This window comes from Pseudophryne corroboree, chromosome 1 (assembly GCF_028390025.1).
Source record: "Pseudophryne corroboree isolate aPseCor3 chromosome 1, aPseCor3.hap2, whole genome shotgun sequence".
NCBI classification, from domain to species: Eukaryota; Metazoa; Chordata; class Amphibia; order Anura; family Myobatrachidae; genus Pseudophryne; species Pseudophryne corroboree.
The window spans coordinates 333902810-333924512 of record NC_086444.1 but is presented as its reverse complement, the minus strand read 5'-3'; the positions used below and the strand labels follow the sequence as shown (position 1 = coordinate 333924512).

The 21703-nt window shown below is 44.3% G+C and overlaps 2 protein-coding genes across 4 annotated transcripts in view; both read left to right on the top strand.

The window, feature by feature from the left end:
• STX2 (syntaxin 2) overlaps positions 1-14005 on the top strand; it is a 273207-nt gene extending 259202 nt beyond the window's left edge. Inside the window, exon 10 of one of the 2 annotated variants that reach the window (XM_063964647.1) lies at positions 10019-14005. In XM_063964647.1, coding sequence (XP_063820717.1) covers positions 10019-10096 — 78 coding nt within the window. In that variant the 3' untranslated portion in view covers positions 10097-14005. The remainder of the gene's footprint in view (positions 1-10018) is intronic. The other variant, XM_063964646.1, reaches the window with a different exon arrangement.
• A 545-nt stretch (positions 14006-14550) lies between these two features.
• The window catches only part of RIMBP2 (RIMS binding protein 2), a 1046283-nt gene continuing 1039130 nt past the window's right edge, over positions 14551-21703 (top strand). Inside the window, exon 1 of one of the 2 annotated variants that reach the window (XM_063964621.1) lies at positions 14551-14743. In XM_063964621.1, coding sequence (XP_063820691.1) covers positions 14717-14743 — 27 coding nt within the window. In that variant the 5' untranslated portion in view covers positions 14551-14716. Of the gene's footprint in view, positions 14744-14765; positions 14787-21703 lie in introns of those variants that run through there. The other variant, XM_063964623.1, reaches the window with a different exon arrangement.

Sequence of the window (21703 nt, the reverse complement as noted above, 5' to 3'; positions counted from 1 at the left end):
CGAAGAGCAGAGCTGCAATGTCAGAGTGGCGCTGTCAGCAATCTTCATTCCGGGAGTAGACAACTGGGAAGCGGACTTCCTCAGCAGACACGATATCCATCCGGGAGAGTGGGGCCTCCACCCAGAAGTGTTTGCAGAGGTGACAAGTCTTTGGGGCGTACCTCAAATAGACATGATGGCCTCACGCCTCAACAAGAAGCTTCGGAAGAGTTCAGGCGATCCTCATTGCTCCAGATTGGCCAAGAAGAGCTTGGTACGCGAATCTTCTAGAGTTACTGCTAGAAGTTCCGAGGCCTCTTCCACTTCGAGAGGACCTTCTGCAACAGGGGCCATTCGCTTATCAAGACTTACCATGGTTACGTTTGATGGCATGGAGGTTGAACGCCAGATCTTAGCTCAGAAGGGCATTCCGAACAAAGTTATTCCTACCCTGATAAAGGCTAGAAAGGGCGTAACGTCAAAACATTACCACCGGATTTGGAAAAACTACGTGTCTTGGTGCGAATCCAAGAAGTTTCCTACGGTGGAGTTTCAACTTGGACAGTTTCTCCTCTTCCTGCAAGCAGGGGTGGATGTGGGCCTGCGCCTGGGCTCCTTAAAAGTCCAGATTTCGGCCTTGTTCACTTTCTTCCAGAAAAAATTGTCTGACCTCCCTGAGGTTCAGACTTTCTTGAAAGGGATGCTGCACATCCAACCTCCCTTTGTGACTCCAACGGCACCTTGGGACCTTAACGTGGTACTGCAGTTCCTGCAATCGGATTGGTTTGAGCCTTTGCAGAGGTTGAGGTCAAGTTTCTTAATTAGAAGACTGTCACACTGTTGGCATTGGCATCTGCTAGACGTGTGTTGGAATTGGGGGGCATTGCCCTACAAGAGCCCCTACTTGATTTTTCATGAAGATAGAGCTGAGCTCAGGACGCGTCAGCAATTTCTTCTGAAGGTTGTGTCGGCTTTTCATATCAACCAACCTATTGTGGTGCCAGTGGCTACTGACTCCTCAATCACTTCAAAGTCTTTGGATGTTGTGAGGGCTTTGAAGATTTATGTGAAGAGAACTTCTCTTCACAGAAAGTCGTACGCTCTGTTTGTCCTTTATGATCCCAACAAGGTTGGGTGGCTTGCTTCTAAGCAGACGATTTCTCGCTGGATCAGGTTTACTATCCAGCATGCTTATTCTACGGCAGGAGTGCCATGTTCTAAATCCGTTAAGGCCCACTCTACTCGTAAAGTGGGTTCTTCCTGGGCGGCTGCCCGGGGTGTCTCGGCTTTGCCGAGAAGCAACTTGGTTAGGGTCGAACACGTTTGCTAAGTTCCACAAGTTTGATACTTTGCCCTCTGAGGACCTACGGTTTGGTCATTCGGTTCTGCAGGAGCCTCCGCGCTCTCCCTCCCGTACTGGGAGCTTTGGTACATCCCCATGGCACTAATGTGGACCCCAGCATCCTCTAGGATGTAAAAGTAAATAGGATTTTAATTACCCACCGCTAAATCCTTTTCTCGTAGTCTGTAGAGGATGCTGGGCGCCCGCCCAGGGCTTTGTTTTCCTGCAGTTGTTACTTGGTTCGGGACTACCTTGTTCCTTGGTTAAGTACTGCATTGTTACTTGGTTAAGTACTGTTGTTCAGCTGTTGCTGACTTGTTCAAGCTGGTTAGCTTGGTTTGCCTTGTCATGTGTGAGCTGGTGTGAATCTCACCACTATCTGTGTGTTTCCTTCTCTCGAAGTATGTCCGTGTCCTCGGGCACAGTTTCTAGACTAAGTCTGGTAGGAGGGGCATAGAGGGAGGAGCCAGCCCACACTATTAAACTCTTAAAGTGCCAGTGGCTCCTAGTGGACCAGTCTATACCCCATGGTACTAATGTGGACCCCAGCATCCTCTACGGACTACGAGAAAATGATTTACCGGTAGGTAATTAAAATCCTATTTTTTACATACATAAAAGAAATCAATATGCCACGACCAATGCCGGAGAGTTGTTACAGTATCCTTCCTCCACCTTATTCAAGTGTGAGCTCGGGGAAGGATCCTCACTGAATTAGAGAATGGGCTTTTAATACTACGCGTTTTCGTCCTGTGGACTTCTTCAGGGGTAGGTGTCAGAGAACATCTAAAAGATAAGTATGGAATGATTCCCAATGTGGCTTGTTCCAATAAGTAAATTGATATTTTCCAAAGGTATAAAATCCTGATCAGTTAAAAAATTGGACATAGAAAGTTTTTTTTCTAGAAACCATTAAATCCTACTGTTGGATCATTTATAGGAAAAAGGGGGCTTCTTTAAACTCTAAATTTCCCAGATATACAGGTAATAGGATTATCCTATAACCGCTTTGGATGTTCATCCGAAGACAGCTATATCCTGCTAGTAAAACATTTGTGGATAAAATTGGGCTTCTCTTAACTCCATACGGCACAAACGTACAGGATATTAAAATTATCCTATAATGTTTTTTTCACTTACGTCCTAGAGGATACTGGGGTTCCATTTAGTACCATGGGGTACTAGGTCCACTAGGAGCCATGGGCACTTTAAGAATTTGATACTGTTTGCTGGCTCCTCCCTCTATGCCCCTCCTACCAGACTCAGTTTAGAAAATGTGCCTGGAGGAGCCGGTCACGCTTATGGAAGCTCCTGAAGAGTTTTCTGCATTTTATATGTGTGTTATTTTCAGGCAGGGCTGGTTGGCACCAGCCTGCCTGCTTCCTGGGACTTAGTGGGAGGAACGGCCCAACCTCTTGAAAGGTTAATGGTCTTGTTCCCCGCTGACAGGACACTGAGCTCCTGAGGGAACTATTCGAGAGCCCCACCACGGCGAGCGTACATTTCCGCAGCACGCCGCCACCCCTAACAGAGCCAGAAGAAAGAAGAGTGGTGAGTACTAAGCCGGCATCCCAACTATGAGGGTACAGAGAGACACGGCTTCTAACTGGGGCGGACACAGTACACTGTACACAGTACCCACACTGGCAAAAACAGCCTTAAAACTGTTTTCTCTCCATTTTAAGCAGCAGATTACCTCAGCCAGTATAAAAAAAAGCGGGAAGACCACGCGCCATTGAAGGGGCGGGGCTTCATTATGAGAGGATCCAGCAGCTCACCAGCGCCATTTTCCCTCTGCAGTGGACACAGACGCTGACTGACAGGGACGTGCAGCTCCTCCAGTGTGACTCCAGATTACCTCAGCAGTACCAGGGGGTCATAGCAGGGGTAAAGCGATTATTAGTGTACCATGTCCCCTATCAGGGAACTTAGTCTGCGACCCTGCTAAGTTTGGCATTAGCGATAAGGGCGCAGTGGGGGCTAGCTCCAAATTACTGTGCATCTCCCTGAAGGGCTCTTTGTGGGTTAATTGTGCTTAACCTCTTCCTGTGTGTGTGTGCTGTCATATTTACATTATGTCAGGCAAAGAGTGTGTTTCTTGTACAGCAGAGTGTTCCTCTTCACCGGGGGCTCACTACTGGGTACTCAGGGCAGTGCACCTTCCCAGAATAGCGGGGCTGAACCGGAATGGGTTAATTCCATTAAGGGACTGATCTCAAATATTTCCACAAAGCTATCCCACAATGAGAAAGAGACGCAATACTTAAGACAGACTGTGGATGAGTTTATGAACAGAGACTCAGTCCCCAAACCAGCTTCTCAATCCCTTCCCATTTGTCCGCAAAAACGATCTCTGGCACTCTGACGCTGACTGGTCAGACATGGAGGAGGGTGAGGTGGATTTGGAGAGGGGGAATGCTATCCGAGATGTTCTGCAAATTCCTGATAAGGTGTCAGAGGAGTGTGAGGAATCTTATTTTAATGTAAAATAGAAGTCCTTAGTCACTTTTCCTGCGTCAAAGGAATTGAATACCCTGTTTGAAGAACCGTGGGTTAATCCTGATAAGAAATTTCGAATCTCTAAAAGGTTGCTCTCATCTTTTCCTTTTCCTCTGGAAGTTAGGAAAAAAATGGGAAAATCCACCAATACGCATCAGTCTCTAGGCTGTCACGTAAAATTGTATTGCCTGTCCCTGGTGCAGCCTCCCTAAAAGATAACGGCTGATCGTAAAATTGAGACTACACTCAAATCGTTGTATACAGCTGCTGGGGTGGCCCAAAGACCTATTGCATGTGCATGGATCACAAAAGCCATTGCTAAATGGTCAGGTAACCTAATTGAGGGGTTAGATTCCTTGTCTAGGGGAGATGTTGTTTTACTCCTGCAGCATATACAGGACTCTGCAAACTTTATGGTGGAAGCCATAAAAGAGATTGGTTTGCTTAATGCACGCACCACCCCTGTGGCGGTGTCAGCACGCAGGGGCTTGTGGCTATGCCAGTGGACTGCTGGTGCGGACTCCAGGAAAGGCGTGGAAGGCCTACCATTGACAGAAGAGGCCTTGTTTGGAGACGAACTAGACAAATGGATCTCCAAAGCTACTGCAGGTAAGTCTACGTATCTTCCTTCCGCAGCTCCCCCAGCCAGGAAAGCTTATTCAGCTTCAAATTTACAGTCCTTTCGGACAGCCAAGTTTAAGGGAAAATCCAAATGTGCTTCTACGGCCTCCAGAGGCGCAAGAGGTAAACCATGCAAACCAGCAGCTGCTGGTGTTCAGGAACAGAGCTCAGGCTCTGCTTCCTCAAAGCCTTCAGGGTCATGGTGGACGCGAGGCCCGTTGGTCTGTCAGGTAGGAGCCTGACTATACAATTTTTCAGTCACATCTGGTCAAGTTCGTGCCGGGATCCCTGGGTAATAGATCTTATTTCCCAGGGCTACAGACTGGAGTTCCAAGAGCTCCCACCTCACAGATTCTTCAAATCAGGCTTACCAGCTTCACAAGAGGCAAGTATAACTTTACAGCAGGCCATCCAAAAACGGGTACAGACTCAAGTTATTGTTCCAGTTCCACCTCATCTACACAACAAGGGGTACTATTCCAACTTGTTTGTACTACCGAAACCGGACGGTTCGGTACGACCAATTCTGAACCTCAAGTCCTTGAACCCGTTAAGAGTGTTCAAGTTCGTTTCTATCTCCCAACTTTACCTAGATGGAGTACTCAAATCCTTCCAGCAACTGAAAGATGAGTTTGGGTTACCCAATTCCTATTTTTTCAGATATCTCCAGCTTCGTCACGCCCTCCAGTCCCAGTTTGCTGAGTCCCCCCCACGAATCCTCCCATTTCCCATCAAGACCTTTGTGGCTACTTTGGGTCGAGCTAAGATGGTCTCCTGTGCGTATGGATATTTACTTGCCAGGCTCCATGCGGACCCTCTGACACGTCTCCGTGGGAGATGGGAGGAGGATATGGGTTTAATAACTGAGGAGGACTGGGCCCTTGCTCTGGAATACCCTGCAAAAGTAACCAAATCTCTTAGATATCAGCAGATTCAATTCTTTATTTTACACAGAACGTATATGACTCCGGCTAGCCTGGCTACTTTCGATACGGGCGGATCTGGCCTATGTCCTAAATGCGGGGGGGAGATGGGAACATTTTGGCATCTAGTGTGGGATTGCCCGAGGTTGAGGGTGTTCTGGTTGGGGGTCAGGTCAATTCTGGAGAGTACGGGTGTGACTGGTGAACTGCTTACCCCTCAATTCTGTATTCTGGGGATGGGATGCTCTTCTTCTCTGTCTGTTTCAATGGGTCTCTATGCTGGCAGTGTATGTGCCTTGGCTAAGGTTTGCATTGCGAGGCTATGGATGGCCCCTAGAGCCCCCTTGGTTTCTGCGCTTAAGAACCTAAATAATGATACAATAATTAAGGAAAGATATATATATATATATATGAAACAAAACGCATCAGCCAAATTTGAAAGGGTCTGGTCTCCATGGCTTGACTCCCCCCATTCTCACCCGATCCCGCAACTATAGAGGGCACTGAAATGCTAACTTAACAAATATTTACTGCTTAGTGACGTAGTTGAGATGCTTGGCGGCTGAGCCCTGCGGAATCGACTGCTTAACCGCATGATTACTGTGGTCCGGAATCAGAATACCCTTTCTCACCTTGCTTCGGGTTTGTTCTTTTTTTTTTTTTGTTTGTTTTTGTTTTTTTTCTTTTGATTTTATGTTTTTTATGGGTTAGTTTAAGGGCGTAAATATAAAAATGTATGAGGATTTATATTTATGGCTATGGATCTTGCAGACCCAAATAATCTGTACAGCAGGAAATTATGTGTAATTCTTTTATGCCATGTTCTGATATCCCTCAGCTGTGAATCTCCCTCAATCTTGGGGTTCCGCCTTGAGCTGATGGATTTAATGTTGTGATATTGTAATGCTCTGCAATGTCTGTACCTTATTCTCCAGTTTGCTGAATAAAAATTACTTTATTAAAAAAAAGAGTGTTCAAGTTCAAGATGGAGTCTCTGAGAGCGGTGATCTCAGGTCTGGAGGAAGGGGAATTCCTTGTGTCTCTGGATATCAAGGATGCGTACCTTCACATTCCGATCTGGCCGCCTCACCAGGCTTATCTACGGTTTGCACTACAGGACTGTCACTACCAGTTCCAGGCCCTGCCATTTGGTCTCTCCACGGCACCGAGGGTGATCACCAAAGTGATGGCAGAGATGATGTTTATACTTCGCAAGCAGGGAGTGAAAATAATTCCGTACCTAGATGATCTTCTGATAAAGGCGCCGTCCAGGGAGAGGTTGCTGGACAGCATTGGTCTCTCAACCAAACTTCTCCAGGATCACGGGTGGATTCTGAACCTTCCGAAATCTCACCTAGAGCCAACACTGAGGCTCCCATTCCTGGGAATTATACTGGACATGGAGTCGCAGAAAGTGTTCCTTCCGTTGGAAAAGGCATTGGTAATCCAGTCGATGGTTTGGGATGTCTTGAAGCCAACCCGGATATCGGTGCTTCTATGCATTAGCCTTCTGGGTAAAATGGTGGCCTCTTACGAGGTGCTTCAATACGAAAATTTCACGCAAGACAGCTCGATCTGTTGGACAAATGGTCTGGATCACATCTTTACATGCACCAGAGGATCCGACTGTCGCCAAAAGCCGGGATCTCCCTTCTGTGGTGGCAACAGATTTCTCACCTCGTCGAGGTTCGGAATTCAGGACTGAATCCTGTTAACCACAGAGGCAAGCCTCAGAGGTTGGGGAGCAGTCACCCAGGGGGTGCAGTTTCAAGGAAGATAGTCAAGTCAGGAAATTATCCTTCCAATCAACTTTCTGGAACTCAGGGCCATATACAACGCCCTTGTGCAGGCCTCTTATCTTCTTCACGATTGGGCCATTCTGGTCCAGTCGGACAATGTGACGAACATAAACCGACAGGGCGGAACGAAAAGCAGAGCAGCAATGTCAGAGGTGTCAAGAATTCTCCTCTGGGCAGAAAAAACCGCTGTGGCGTTGTCAGCGGTCTTCATTCCAGGAGTAGACAACTGGGAAGCAGACTTCCTCAGCAGACACGACCTGCACCCGGGGGAGTAGGGCCGTTTTTTAGAACGGTTTATGGGAAAATTTGCCCTTAACCATCCTGTGTGGAATTCACCCTATCCTTTTTGGAATGCTTATTATTGGTTTATTCAGCATTATATTACATATTACATTTGCCTTACATAAAATATAAAACCCTATGGAAGGGTCAGCCCCACTGTCTGCCATAAGAAGACATTATCCTTGTGTCATCTAGAGCCATTGCTTCTTCCAAGTCACAATCATCACCAGCTCAGAACACTGAGCCAGAGAGGGATTGGCTTCTTGTGACACCATTCACAGGTTTAGTATTGCCAAATGTGGGGATACAAGATCTGTATGCACGCCACGTGGTCTTGTACTGGCATGTGTTTGTGTATATCCCTGCCAAGCTGTTATAGTTGCAGGTGGTTCTCTATTACCAACTGAGTTGGCCTTGTCCGCAACTTTTGTTTCTGAATATCAAAACACAAATCATGTAGCATGTAAAACATCCTAGGATGTGCAGGATCAAAAGTAAGAGTACATTTGTAGGTCGACAACCAAATGCATTTCATGCAGAAACTATTGTAGAAATATTTTTTGTAGTGTACTAAATCTGAAAAAAGGCAAACTCTTACATAAATGAATTTATAAATCTACATTACCAACTAATTGTAAGAAGAGCACTATTGATACATTTGCAAAGCTTATAAAACATTTGTACTTATAACAGAATGGAAAAATGTAATCCAACTAAGTCATTGACCTTTCTGATTCCAGCCTTTCCCATCATGCTGTGGTACAGGCAGCTTTGTTACTGATTTTAAAAGTACTCATTTTAGCTTTTGAGATACTTTTTTTTTTTTTTTTCCCTTTCTACGGTCTAATTCAGTAAGAATCGCTAAATTGCAAATTTGCAAATCGGCAATTATCGTCAGTCTGTGAACGCATTGCCAGCCCAGTGAAATGCGATCTCACAGTGATTGACAGGAAGTGACCATTTGTTGCAAAGCAGCATGGGGAGGCGTTAAGAGAAAACACAGGCATATCATGGCCATTTTCAGGGCGTGCATCTGATGTCAGCTGCAATGAAAAACATGGTGCCTGGTGAGACTGCAATTGCATTACTTTGAGTAGGCATGGATCAAACGCAAAATGGGTCAAACGCAACTGTTGATGGATGCGACTGCATATGCAAATTTGTAGTGGTAGGAGTCTTTTTTTTTCCTTACTGGGCGGCTCGTCACATGCAATTTTTAGTAGTAGCAGTTTAGAGACAAGTGCCATTTCAGCCTCGGTAGCGATCGTTACTGAAATAGGCCCTAAGTGTATTGCTGCTGAAACAGTTTCTCTGTTAGTAGTATCCCATCCTCTCTATGCCCAGCTATAAAAATTTCACCATCGCTATTACTTGACTTTATTTAGTCTGACTTTTCACCAGAACCAGAATGCAATGTACTCTGGTAGTTGATGGATTTGTACGAGAGGTTTTAATTGCACCTGCTTCACTAAAATAGTTGAATAGCCAGGGCCTGCCACATTTTCGATTTGTGTTGTCATCATTGCAATACAATAGCACTAATATCCCACCAAAAAGCACAGTCGTGGGGTTGGGTACACAGAAGCACAGTGTTCTGGAGTAGTGGGGGTTGTGGTAAGCCATGGGAACTGCAAATTTGTATTTAAATAGAGGAGTTTCACAATTTATTAGAAGTGAATTTTGTTTTAGTGTGTGGAAGTGAAATTGTGTAATACGTATTTTATTATTTATAAAGCATCAATATATTACATAGTTTAACCTTTTGCACTGTTTAATGTTTATGCTTCCAGCAATGCTGATACAGATCGAAGTCAAGATTTTATTTTGGTAGTGTAACTGTAGACTAAAGAATTAAACGTCTTCCGGGGCTCAAAACATGAATTTATGCTATTGATACAGGTGTATCTTGAGGTTCTTGAGAGCTTCTCTACTTCACAAGTCAACTTAAGCATTCATTGAATTTATTAATACACTAACAGCATATTGTATATACACATAACAGAAGTTTGATTGCCGGTGCCTAGCAGTACACGCTGCATATGTGTAAATTTTCTTTTTGTAACATCTGGGGATCTCGCTTTTAAGTTTTATGGCATATGATGCAGTATTTAGCCAAGTCTAAAATGGTCATTGTATACCGTGGGCTTATGAAAGGTTGAAAACCTGGCATACATTTACTTAAATGCTCATTCAGCTATTGAAAAGCAGGGTTTACAAATAAGTATGTACATTATGAAGGGATGTGATTTCATTTGGCATGACCATTCACCCCTTGTGAAGAGCTTCCCTGTCATCTGTAGGCGTGGGTTATTTTCTCTGAAGTTGGGTGACACTGTACTGGCACACTATGTTCACTTCAGACTTGTGTTTGTTTGTTATAGGAAGTGATACATTCTGTGTGGTGCGCAGTCTTTGCACCACTACTATTTACTTATCACACTTTCAAAAAGAAGTACAAAACATAAAAATCTTGAGAAAATATTTAATAAATAGTGACCCAAATTTGTACTCTCTCTAATATTTTTGTGTTTTTATATATTCTAAGTATTAATATTGTTTTCCTGACATTTCAGAAAATGATCTTCATAATCATCTGTGTAGTCATCTTGCTCCTAATACTTGTAATCATCCTGGCAACAACATTGACATAATGACCACGCCATGAAATGGATCTCATACCTCCTCATCGCTTCAGTTTTGCACCAGAAAGCCTTACTCTGAGTACTTACATGGTCCAGCTTGGGTTCAGAACTCATGTTTTGTTTTCTTTGCAAAGTATAAGCCAATATACGCTAATCTGCAACAAACAGACAGGCAAGTATGTATAGCAACTTGACATTGAAGGGTATGTTAATCTAATTTTTCAAGGCCATAAGTACATGGAGCCAAAACAGGGGTATTGCTTATATGAAAGCAGAGCAGGTCTTTCACCAACCCACTTAATTAATGTTTTTTGCTTCATTTAATGTTCATTACTTTAGGAGCTCCTTTTAATTGTGAAATGTGGTGCTTGGCATGAAGAGGCTGCCTCCTAAAGTATAATAATTTGGTTTTCTCTTTGTATCATACACGTTATAATCCAATGCAACTACATTCAAGAGCTGCGGCATTCAGTGTTAAATTTGGTAATTCAAATTGGCCCATTTAGGAATACTTTTAGTCCTCTTTACATCAGAAATAGTTGCCCTTTACAAAAATTACTATTTTACTTACCATTCTAACCCCTTTATAATTATTAAAATAACAGTAAAAAAAAGAAAAACACTAACACTCCACTCTTAGAACACATTGGAACCCTTATACTTTCATGATTATTAATGCATTACGCTCACGCATGTTAGTCTTTTGTTTGCCAAATATGATAATCAAATATAAATATCATAATCAAACACTGAATGGTATTCGACTCGTGATAACTAAATGCCTCACAAATTGAGGAAAACACTTCTTAAGTTTTTGCTTTGTCAGTGTTCATATGCTGAATGTGCTATCTCTGTTTTAAGTAAATCGTACTTGCTCTGTTTCCATATTGCATTTTACAACTAAATAACTCTTGTGCAAAGGATATAAAACGTTTTCCCAGTAGGGGAAAGGCAGCGTCGGGCAACAGTGCTCTGTGGTCAGGCATGTACTACCAAAGGGCCTTGTCGGTAGCTACTTGTCTCCTCCCCCTTTGTCCCCTGTGGAACCTAACTGCAAAAACACAGTACTACTATCCGCACCTAGTAGAGCCATTCTCACAGAGTGTTGACTGTTTCGGAGGGGGAGGGAGGGAGGGGGAGGGGGGGGGGGGGTCTGGGGGCAAATAGTGTTTTGAGCCCTTTGCATACATGAAGCATAGATGAAGCCGGCTGCATACTGCTGTCAGTAGTGCAGCCCTTGCCTTAAAATTAATAAAGAGAAAATCCCATCATTTTGTAATCCACTACGCAGCATTTATGTAATGTCAATGTAAACAATACTGTTGCTAAATCACAAACCAGGTGATAAATCTTGCAGGTCTATGTGTTTTATAGTCAGTGACATTTTTTGTGCTTGTGACTTGATACATGTGAAAATGCGCTTTACAAAATAACATTGTTCAAAAACAAGCTTATACCTTATATATTTGTGAACAAGCACGACCATAGTTTGTCTTTTTTCTTCCCCCCGCCCCTCCTTCCCCTTTATGAATGAAAGCGAGTGCAAGTCAACCCACAGATTACAGTAACCTCTCTGCTTTACGCCATGCTGCTTAGTAATGTACGATTTGGGTAGAATGTGAAAACCTTAGCATTTCAATTTGAGCCACTGTGGCAATTCAGGAGGGCTAGACCCAATATATGTGACTTTTTTGTTTGTTTGTTTGTTTGTTTGTTTTTAGAAGTATTTTTGTGCTTGAATAAACTCCCAGTACCTAAATATTACATAGCCCAACACTAACACTAATTGACTTCTATTTTGTATCAACTTTAATATGTTGGGAGTTTGTATTGCTTGTTTTGTGTTTTGTTGTTGTTTTTTTAAACATCTCCGTTTTGTTTTAAATGCACATATGATGTTGTAAGCTTTTTTGATACTTAATATTCTAAACCAGATGGAAATGGACAGGTGACTACTTCGTACCAGTATGATATTTCTCTGAGTTAGATATAAATTTGCACCTTGCTGAAACACTAAGCACTGCCTTACATTATAATAATTTCTATAGGTGCGTCAAATAGAGGTGTAAATTAAGCTTTTAATATATAGATTTTTTTTAATTTAATATTATTATAGAGTTCCATTCCATTTTTTAAATGTGAACGCAGTCATTTCTGTTCTAATGAAGGATTTTGCAAATGTATTACTTTTATTAACACATTCAGTGCATCAAGTATGTTCCTCGTTTTATTGTGACATTTATCCAGTCTAAAATTTGTTTGCTCCAAAATGTAAGGTAACAATGGAAATTAAGGTGCTTATAACACTTGAGTAGTCTAAATATCATAAATTTTTGTCATGCCAAAATTTATTTATTTTTTTCCTCCTCATCTTGTCAACTACATAATTATGTCTCTGTTAAAGCATTTGATGTGAATAAATTGTAGTGTTTCTGTAGTTTGTCTTCAGCTGAAATCCTAGAATTCAGTTTATCTCTTAAACAGTAGTTACTTGTACAACTTTTCGGTTTTTGTATTCATTTTGTAAATCACACATTTCAGATGATGCATAACTTTAGTTAAGCGATACCAATATACAATTTTTGAATGAACTTGTGCCTATTGCCATGTATATACTGAGCCTTATGTACAATAAGTGTATCATGGCTACATAAATTATTATGGTTTTTAAACACGATTTCTAAATTCCGGTGCCTAATATATATGTTGCTGCTGCTAGCTCTAAAGTTTACCCTCCACAAAATTAAATATTTGTCAGATAGAATTGTGATTTTAAAAGTTTAAGTTGGGAATTTAAAGTTGTGAGACGATTGGTTTCCAAATTATGCAGAATTTGGTAGTGTGTTTTTATAAGGCCTTTTATTTGGAAGTTCTATATGACACTTCACTATAAGATGGCATATACCTGTATAACATCCTGTTTATGCATGGTGGAGGCAGTCATTTGTTTGCAGTACCCAATCAATTTTTAGCTGGTCTGTAGGAACTAATGTCCTTTCTGCACTGTAAAGCTGGGTACACACTATCCGGTTATTGGTCCGATTAGCTGATAATTGGCTGATCGGCCCAGTAGTTGGATAGTGAGCTTGCAGGAGCGTTTAAAGCCAGTAAATGTCTTGAAGATCTCTTGCAATGGTAAAATTAAGAGGATGATATGTAGTATGCTGCACACACTATATCCCTCCCAACCTCATTATAGAGATCAAAATAAACTGTCCTACTGTTCCGATAATCCCGGATCGGAGCGTTTATCAGATTGGTGACATTTATATGGTGGTGTGCACCCAGTTTAAGGCAGAAATTGAATAATCTACGTTCTTTTGAATATTTGTTAACTCCAGAAACTCCCTGCTTCTATTTTGTGTTGTCACAGGGCTCTTTAATTCTTTCCAGCAGTAGAGAGAGGATTTGTAAGTGCACTGTTATCAACTGGGAGCCCATCACGGTCCACAGTCGTTTCAGCAGTTTCATGTATATGTTAATTTAAACTTTTGGGTACAGGATTTAAATATACATGAATGTTTGTTTTCTACACATTTATTTAGTAACATTTACAAGATTATTGTTCATGGGTTTGCTTCTTGTAAGTTTGTTTTAAACACTTTAGCAGAAGGTGTGCTGTGTACGTTGTAGCCACTGCAAGCCATTCATAGATATAGCTTTATAATTGTACAAATGGCTGGTGTCAGGACAAAATGCACGTTTCACCTGTATAATGTATTATATAGTTACTGTTTGTATTCTGCAGCTATAAGATGCTTTAGAATATTGTACACACTCAGTAATTGCTAAATTTATGTATTTGTGACACATGATGCTTTGTTAACGAGTTTAGGCGAGTGATAAAAATCCTTGAACTCAATACTATGTGTACTAATACGTTTTCCAATAAAATGCATGTTACCTGCAAAAAAAAAATCTTTTTTTACTCATTTATTTCAAATAAAAATATTTCTTTATGTGTAAATTGGTATACATGCCTACATGTTTTGTTATCACCATTTCAGAGGAGTATTTTTCAGATTTTTTTTTAAATATTTTATTTTATGGTCCAGGGTGACATTTTATTACATTTTACATACATTTCACATTCATAGGAAGAACAAGACCAGATACCAGTACTGCTAAAACATTGAGCAATTAACAATAATGTGTGATATGTAAAAGTTTGTGCATGTCTGTTTCCCTGTCACTGTAAAAGTAGGAAGTAAGCATGGTACACAAAATGTTAATGCAGACTTATTACGGGTGTTTTACAGACTATAATGAGGGGCTGACAATTAAGTTCCTTTCCTTTGGTCATCACAGAGAGGCGGCACTGGATCAGTATCCTCTCTCTCCTATATTTACAAGCCTCATAAGCTATGCTAAAATTAGAACTGGCATATTGCCTCTCTCACGGGCAGTGGGTCAAGCCTCGCACCTGTGGAGTAGCTCAACCCTATGTCATTTACAGTGATTGGAGCTGATGTCCTATAGCACAAGTCACATGTTTTACTCTATCAAACTGTTAGACATTTAAAACTGCAAACTCCAGTGTGTGGTCTACATCAACTCTGTAATCCCGCAATAGAACATTGCCACTTTTTACACCTGCTTGCATATAAAGGAAGTTATTACACTCCAGCAATGAGCAGCAAGAAGCAAGAAGATCTGGTATGTACTTGCTATAAGATCTGTCCATTTCATGTGTTACAAGGTATACAATCACTCTAACATGGGTCAAATTTTTATGATGGATCTTTTTTTTTTCTTTATATGCAGCCAAATGTGCATCATATTTCCATAACGTAAATATTAAATTTGTGATAAACTGAAAAAAGTGTTCAGGATAATGGGGGTAATTCCAAGTTGATCGCAGCAGGATTTTTGTTAGCAATTGGGCAAAACCATGTGCACTGCAGGGGAGGCAGATATAACATGTGCAGAGAGAGTTAGATTTGGGTGGGGTGTGTTCAATCTGCAATCTAATTTGCAGTGTAAAAATAAATCAGCCAGTACTTACCCTGCACAGAAACAATATAACCCACCCAAATCTAACTCTCTCTGCACATGTTATATCTGCCTCCCCTGCAGTGCACATGGTTTTGCCCAATTGCTATCAAAAATCCTGCTGCAATCAACTTGGAATTACCCCCAATGTTAGTTTTGTCTAACTGTTGATCAAGAAAAATATTTGATTATTACTATTATTACTCTATTCACATTGTGTTCTAAAACTTTCCCAATAACAAAATTATTAAAATATTCATGCCTTTTCCTGGTAATAAATTCTGGAACTTAGATAGTGAAGAGAATAAAGGCAAGTGTTTGTATTCAGTAAGCCAGGAAATGACTTTCTATACCTGGATGGAGATAATCTGTATTAGCTGATGAAAGGGCACAGCTGAATCTTTCCTAATACATGGCTCCACCCCTCGCTAGGGATAATACCATATTGCAGACTTTAATTTCAGCTTGCATGTATCACTATGAACTTTCTATAGCGTCTGGTACATGGATGGGTCTTGCACAATGCCTGACTGTAAGGTTGCCTATGCTGGGGTTGTAAAAAGTTGAAGATTGTACGTCAGTAAAGGATCTGACTCCACAATTGTCAGTTGTGTTGTACTTCTGTCATTCATAATTGTAAGTATAAAATAGAAAAACAGACTTTTTTTGTATTGCTGGAAATATGCATACTGAATGATACATTTCAATACAACATATTTACATGCATGAAAAAATAGATTTGACGTGTTGCTGTATATTGGCTGACCAGAAAGTGTGACACTACCAGGTACTTAATACTTTCAGAGTTTTTACATACTGTAGTTTGTACTTTAATGGTTTCTAGAGACAAAACTGTGACAGGAATTTTTGGGAATCTCCTATATATTTGGCTACATCTGTGACTCTGTGCATGGCCGTAACGCTGGGTGGAGTCACAGCGGTGGGCGGAGTCGGCAAGTCTCTGCTCCTGCTGCCTGTCCATCTCTCTCTCCCCCCACCCATCAGCAGCTCTGACTCCCCGGCCGCGGCGCCAGGCCAACAACAACGGCTGATGCCGCCCCCGTCATACACATTAGGAGGGATGGGTGGCGCAGGAGAAGGCTTTCATAGCCCTCCCTGCGCCGCGTACACACCCGCCGCCTCCTCCGCACACATCCAGCTGTCCGCTCTCCTGCTGTGACAGGAGCCGAGTGCTGCAGTGACATCATCTCCTGCAGCACCCGGCTCCTGTCACAGAGAAGAGCCGCCACACACACTCCAGTCTCCGTGGGCTGCCAGCATCTACAGGCTAGCTGGAAACACCCCCGGAGCGAGAGAAAACGTACCTGCGAGGCCACGCCCCTTTCACAGCAGGCCACGCCCCCTTTTCGCCTGCGGGGGGGGGGTGAGAGATGTGTGTAACAGTAATACTGACCTGATGACGCCTCTGGGCACTACTGTTTACCAGCCTGCAGCAGCCGCCCACAGCCTCAACGGTGAGTCGTCCCTCCGGCCATCCTACCCACTGATTCTATGTGTGGTCCCCACTTTACACAAGTCTCCTCTTCTGGTGCCCTCCCCCTCCACTACTTTCCCCCTCTCTTCATCAGCTTCCTCACTGGGGACCCTCCCTGCCGACCCGCGTCTCTATATCCCCTCCCTACCGCCCCGCGTCTCTATATCCCCTCCCTACCGCCCCGCGTCTGTTTCCCCTCCCTACTGCCCTGCGTCTCTCTATCCCCTCCCTACTGCCCCGCGTCTCTCTATCCCCTCCCTACCGCCCGCGTCTCTCTATCCCCTCCCTACCGCCCTGCGTCTCTCTATCCCCTCCCTACCGCCCTGCGTCTGTGTGCCCTCCCTACCGCCATGTGTCTCTGTATCCCCTCCCTACCGCTCTGCGTCTCTGTATCCCCTCCCTACCGCTCTGCGTCTCTGTATCCCCTCCCTACCGCCCTGTGTCTCTGTATCCCCTCCCTACCGCTCTGCGTCTCTGTATCCCCTCCCTACCGCCCTGCGTCTCTGTATCCCCTCCCTACCGCTCTGCGTCTATCCCCTCCCTACCGCCCTGCGTCTCTGTATCCCCTCCCTACCGCTCTGCGTCTCTGTATCCCCTCCCTACCGCTCTGCGTCTCTGTATCCCCTCCCTACCGCTCTGCGTCTCTGTATCCCCTCCCTACCGCCCTGTGTCTCTGTATCCCCTCCCTACCGCCCTGCGTCTCTATCCCCTCCCTACCGCTCTGCGTCTCTGTATCCCCTCCCTACCGCCATGTGTCTCTGTATCCCCTCCCTACCGCTCTGCGTCTCTGTATCCCCTCCCTACCGCTCTGCGTCTCTGTATCCCCTCCCTACCGCCCTGTGTCTCTGTATCCCCTCCCTACCGCTCTGCGTCTCTGTATCCCCTCCCTACCGCCCTGCGTCTCTGTATCCCCTCCCTACGGCCCTGCGTTTGTATCCCCTCCCTACGGCCCCGCGTTTCTGTATCCCCTCCCTACGGCCCCGCGTCTGTGTCCCCTCCCTACCCCCCTGTATCCCATACACGGTCCATACCACTGGCTCCTTGATACCTCCCTGACAAACCCTCACCAGGAGTACAGGAGCCATAACCCCCTGCGGTGCCCCCCATAGTTACCGGTATATCGGTGATGCTCCGCTCTGCCGCCTCCTCCCTATCCCTCACACAGCAAGCGCAGGGCGCAAGCCCAGCTCCGAGCACATGACCGCGCTGTCCATGCCCATTGGCCCTGGTACCAGCTCCAGCCATCGCCCCCTCCTCCTACTGCACCTGAGGGGGGCGAGCACATAGCGCATGCAGAGGGGACTGGTGCACCTGCGGCCGCGTGGAGACCTTGCGTGCGCAACATGTCCGTGTTGCTACACCTGAAGGATGGTACGGTGTAGAGAGAGGACACAGCTGCCCCTGCTCCGCATTGTACCAGCACTTCCCTCTGTGTCTAATGACACCATTTACCTATCACATACATCCTTATCCCTGTCCTATATATTGTTACAAATAAAATGACATAGGTATAGGTCCCGCACCCCTCCCCCCACACCTGCATCCACCCCCCCCTCCACCCGCAGCATCTACATACTCCCTGCCTCATCCGCGGTACCCCCCGCACCCGCTACATTCTGTACATCGTGCCCTGCAGGCACTGTTCACGCCGTCGCAAGGGGCTGCGCCCCCTTCACCATTGGAAGCACTTTCGTCGTGCAATATTTAACCACTAACAAACCTAGGAATGCAGGTAATACTCATACAAATATTGAACCGCAGCAAGGCGTGCAGGGGTTAAGGGGGCATAGCCCCTTTCGACGGTGTGGAGAGCGCCCGTAGGGCGCGATGAAGCACCTAGTAGAATATAATACTTCCATCTGATCAACTGTGGTAAAAGTTCTCTAGAACAGGCTGTATTCAGGACAATTGGTCTTTTCTGTACACTTAGAAATAATTTGTGCACACTTCTTAGTTAATGTTTTGTGTACTTTCTAATCTTTCTGCTGCTTGTTTTTCTTTACATTTTATTTTGAGATCATTTCTGACCTTATTAACATGAGGTTTTCCATAATCTCTTATAACTAATACCTTGCACATTAAGAAATACTGTGGGACTTATGTATATGACGCTGTGTCCATGTTTCCAATTGGTGTTGGAATCATTTAAATCTATACCTTCATATTATGTCTTTTCTTAGTGTAGAGCAGTTGTTCCTAAACTTTATAAAATCACGCGCCCTAGAGTATCAGAATTTTGTTTCATGGCACCCCTAGGCAAATAGGTTTCTTATTGAGAAATTTAGATTTTTTTTAAAATGAAGTAAATTTGTTTTTGTACAGATGGAGCCATTCTAATCGTGGTTCCATCATTCAAAGTGAATAGGAGCATCTGTGTGTTTGGCGCGCCCCCGCCTGCGATGTAGCCACGCTCTATAAGTGTTGCTCCATCTGTAGGTTTCAGGTTCATTTATGACATGAGCGACAGGATTTGTTTGTTTGTCCACATATTTTATGATTGGCAGCCACAAGCACTAGTTTTGCCTGTTATATTGACCATTAATAATTTTAATTGGTCCACAACCCCTGGTACCCCTGTAAGTGCCCTGAGGCATCCCAGGGTGCCACAACACACAGTTTGGGAACCACAGGTGTAGAATATAGAGGTTTTAGAAGTATATGAACATGTTATACATTATTCTGAAACATAAATCCACCATTATCGTTGTGGTTGTTTTAATTGTCTTGTTTATGTTTTCGTGTGTTTCTTTATTTCGCCTAAATTCAACTCAAGATTACTATATGTAAATGTATTGACTTTATTTTGCTTGAAATTGATATGTGAATTATTTGTAACCACTTGTGGCAAGTTTACCTGATCCTTTATATACAGTATGTTGGCATTTTGTGTGTTTTATAAATATCTGCATGACAGTGGGCCTGATTCTGAACCGGAAGAAAGCAAAACACAGCAAGTAACTGTGTGCCTTGGTAATACCATGCTGCACTGCAGGTGGGGCAGATGGACAATGTGCAGAAAGATTTAGTGGCCTATGTATTAATAATTGAGGCACTGTCATGATCATCCCCAAAATGGACAAAAAAAAGGATTTCTGCTGCGGGGTACACTGGGCTCCACAAGGATTGGACAATGGGGTGTAGAGTAGGATCTTGATCCGAGGCACCAACAGGCTCAAAGCTTTGACTGCTCCCAGAATGCACAGCGCCGCCTCCTCTATCACCCCGCCTCCCAGCACAGGAGCTCAGTTTTGTAAGTTGGTGCTGCAGTAAGCAGGCACTGAACAGAGGGGCTGATCCAAGTAGCCCTGAGAAGAGCTTTTTAGAAAAAAAGTGAAGACTTCAAGGGCAGCAGCGGTGGTAAATGTCTTGCGACATTCACTGCTGCAGCTCCAGCTCTCCCCAGCGGCGCTGTACACTCCCGAGCCCTGGTTGCCGGGTACCTACAGCGGAGGCTCTGGTTTTCTTCATGTTAGACACACACGGCTGGGGCTCTCCAGTATCGCGTGGCCGCGCTTCGGGAGGTGGGGAGTGGGTCCCGCTTGCGGGACCCGGTCTTTATCGCGATCCGGCGCGGTCAGTGGGAGGCGGGGCACTGGCGGTGGACACTGTGGCAGTACAGGCGACCCCACTAGATCACCAGGGCAAGGGCGCAGGTCAGGTTTTCTCTCTAAACCAATTCTTATATCGCCCACAGTACCCGGTGGTTTTGCCAGCAGAGGGGATAAGGCTTAGACCTGAAGCCTCTCCCCCAGCCCCAGGGCGCCATTTCTAGCAAGTGTTCCCGCCCTGGAGCTGCATATCTCTTTTCCTCACTCCCTGTCAGTGTCTGCGGCGCCATTATCCCTCAGCTCACTGCTCCTGGGACTGCTTGGGCAAATCCTCCTATGTAAAGCCGCCAGGTTGTCAGTGCTGTGCCTTTACATGACACTTAAGTATTCTACCTGCCTTTTTAGACAGTGATAGTTAAGAAAGAGGGCACTTAGTCAGGGTTTTATAGTACAATTACCCTGTGATATGCATCCAGTTCTTACTGTGTACTGTTATATCTATTGTTATATAGCTGTGTAAGCTAGTCCAGTGCAGTATTATTGTCATTAATAACCTCTGCATTGTACAAACTGTGACTTTCTGTGTGTGCATTTGATAGCTGAGTGGTGTCCATTTTGTGTCTTTCACTCAACCTGCGTCAGGTGTTATCTAATATAGGATTTTCACAAAGATATACTGTATTACGTATTTTTCTGTGTGATCTAGTCACCATATCTCTCCTTTATCTCTGCTAGTGCTGACTACACTGCGCAGGGGTTTGGGTTTAGTGGTATAGTGCTGCTGATAATTGTACTGTGTTAACCTCATACTGCAGGTTATATCATGTCTGCTTCTGAGGGTAACGGTTCTGGGGCTGAACACACTGCCGGTGTTGCTGATGCCACGGGGCCATATGAGGAGAATATAGCAGCTATGGGCTCTGGTTCTGGGGGCTCCTTGTCCCCCAGTGGGACTGTGGCAACGGAGGCACATACTGACCCACCGTGGGCCACTTTTTCCACGCTTCTGCATACGCTAGTTCATAAACTAACTCCCCCTATGGGACCCCCAATGCTAGTACAACGGTATGTGGTCCCTGCAGCTAACCTGCCGTGGGCGGACGATAAATCTGTTCAATTAAAGAAGTTGAACCAGTACTTGACTACTAAAAAGTCTGACCAACGCTCGCCTAAGTTCAAGAGGTCCTCTAAGCGAGCGCTTATCTCCTCACAATCCACTGCTGTCACTGACACCTCGTCTGATGAAGACGGCACATATACTGACCCCTCAGGTTCTGACTCGGATACGGCTGATGGGGAGGGTAGTTCACATGTGGATGTTCCTGATCTTTTGGAGGCTATTAAGTTAATTGTGCAGATTACAGATGATCCTGAGCCATCCGTCCCTCCTAAGAAACCAGATAGGTTTAAGCGTCAGAAGGTGGTTAAGCAAGTTTTACCTCACTCTGACCACCTAGTGGATATACGTCAGGAACCCTGGGAAAACCCGGGTACGAAGTTTGTGCCTCAAAAGAAGATGCTGGCTCGCTATCCCCTCGCGCCAGAGCTGTCTAAAAATTGGGAAACGCCTCCTCCAGTGGA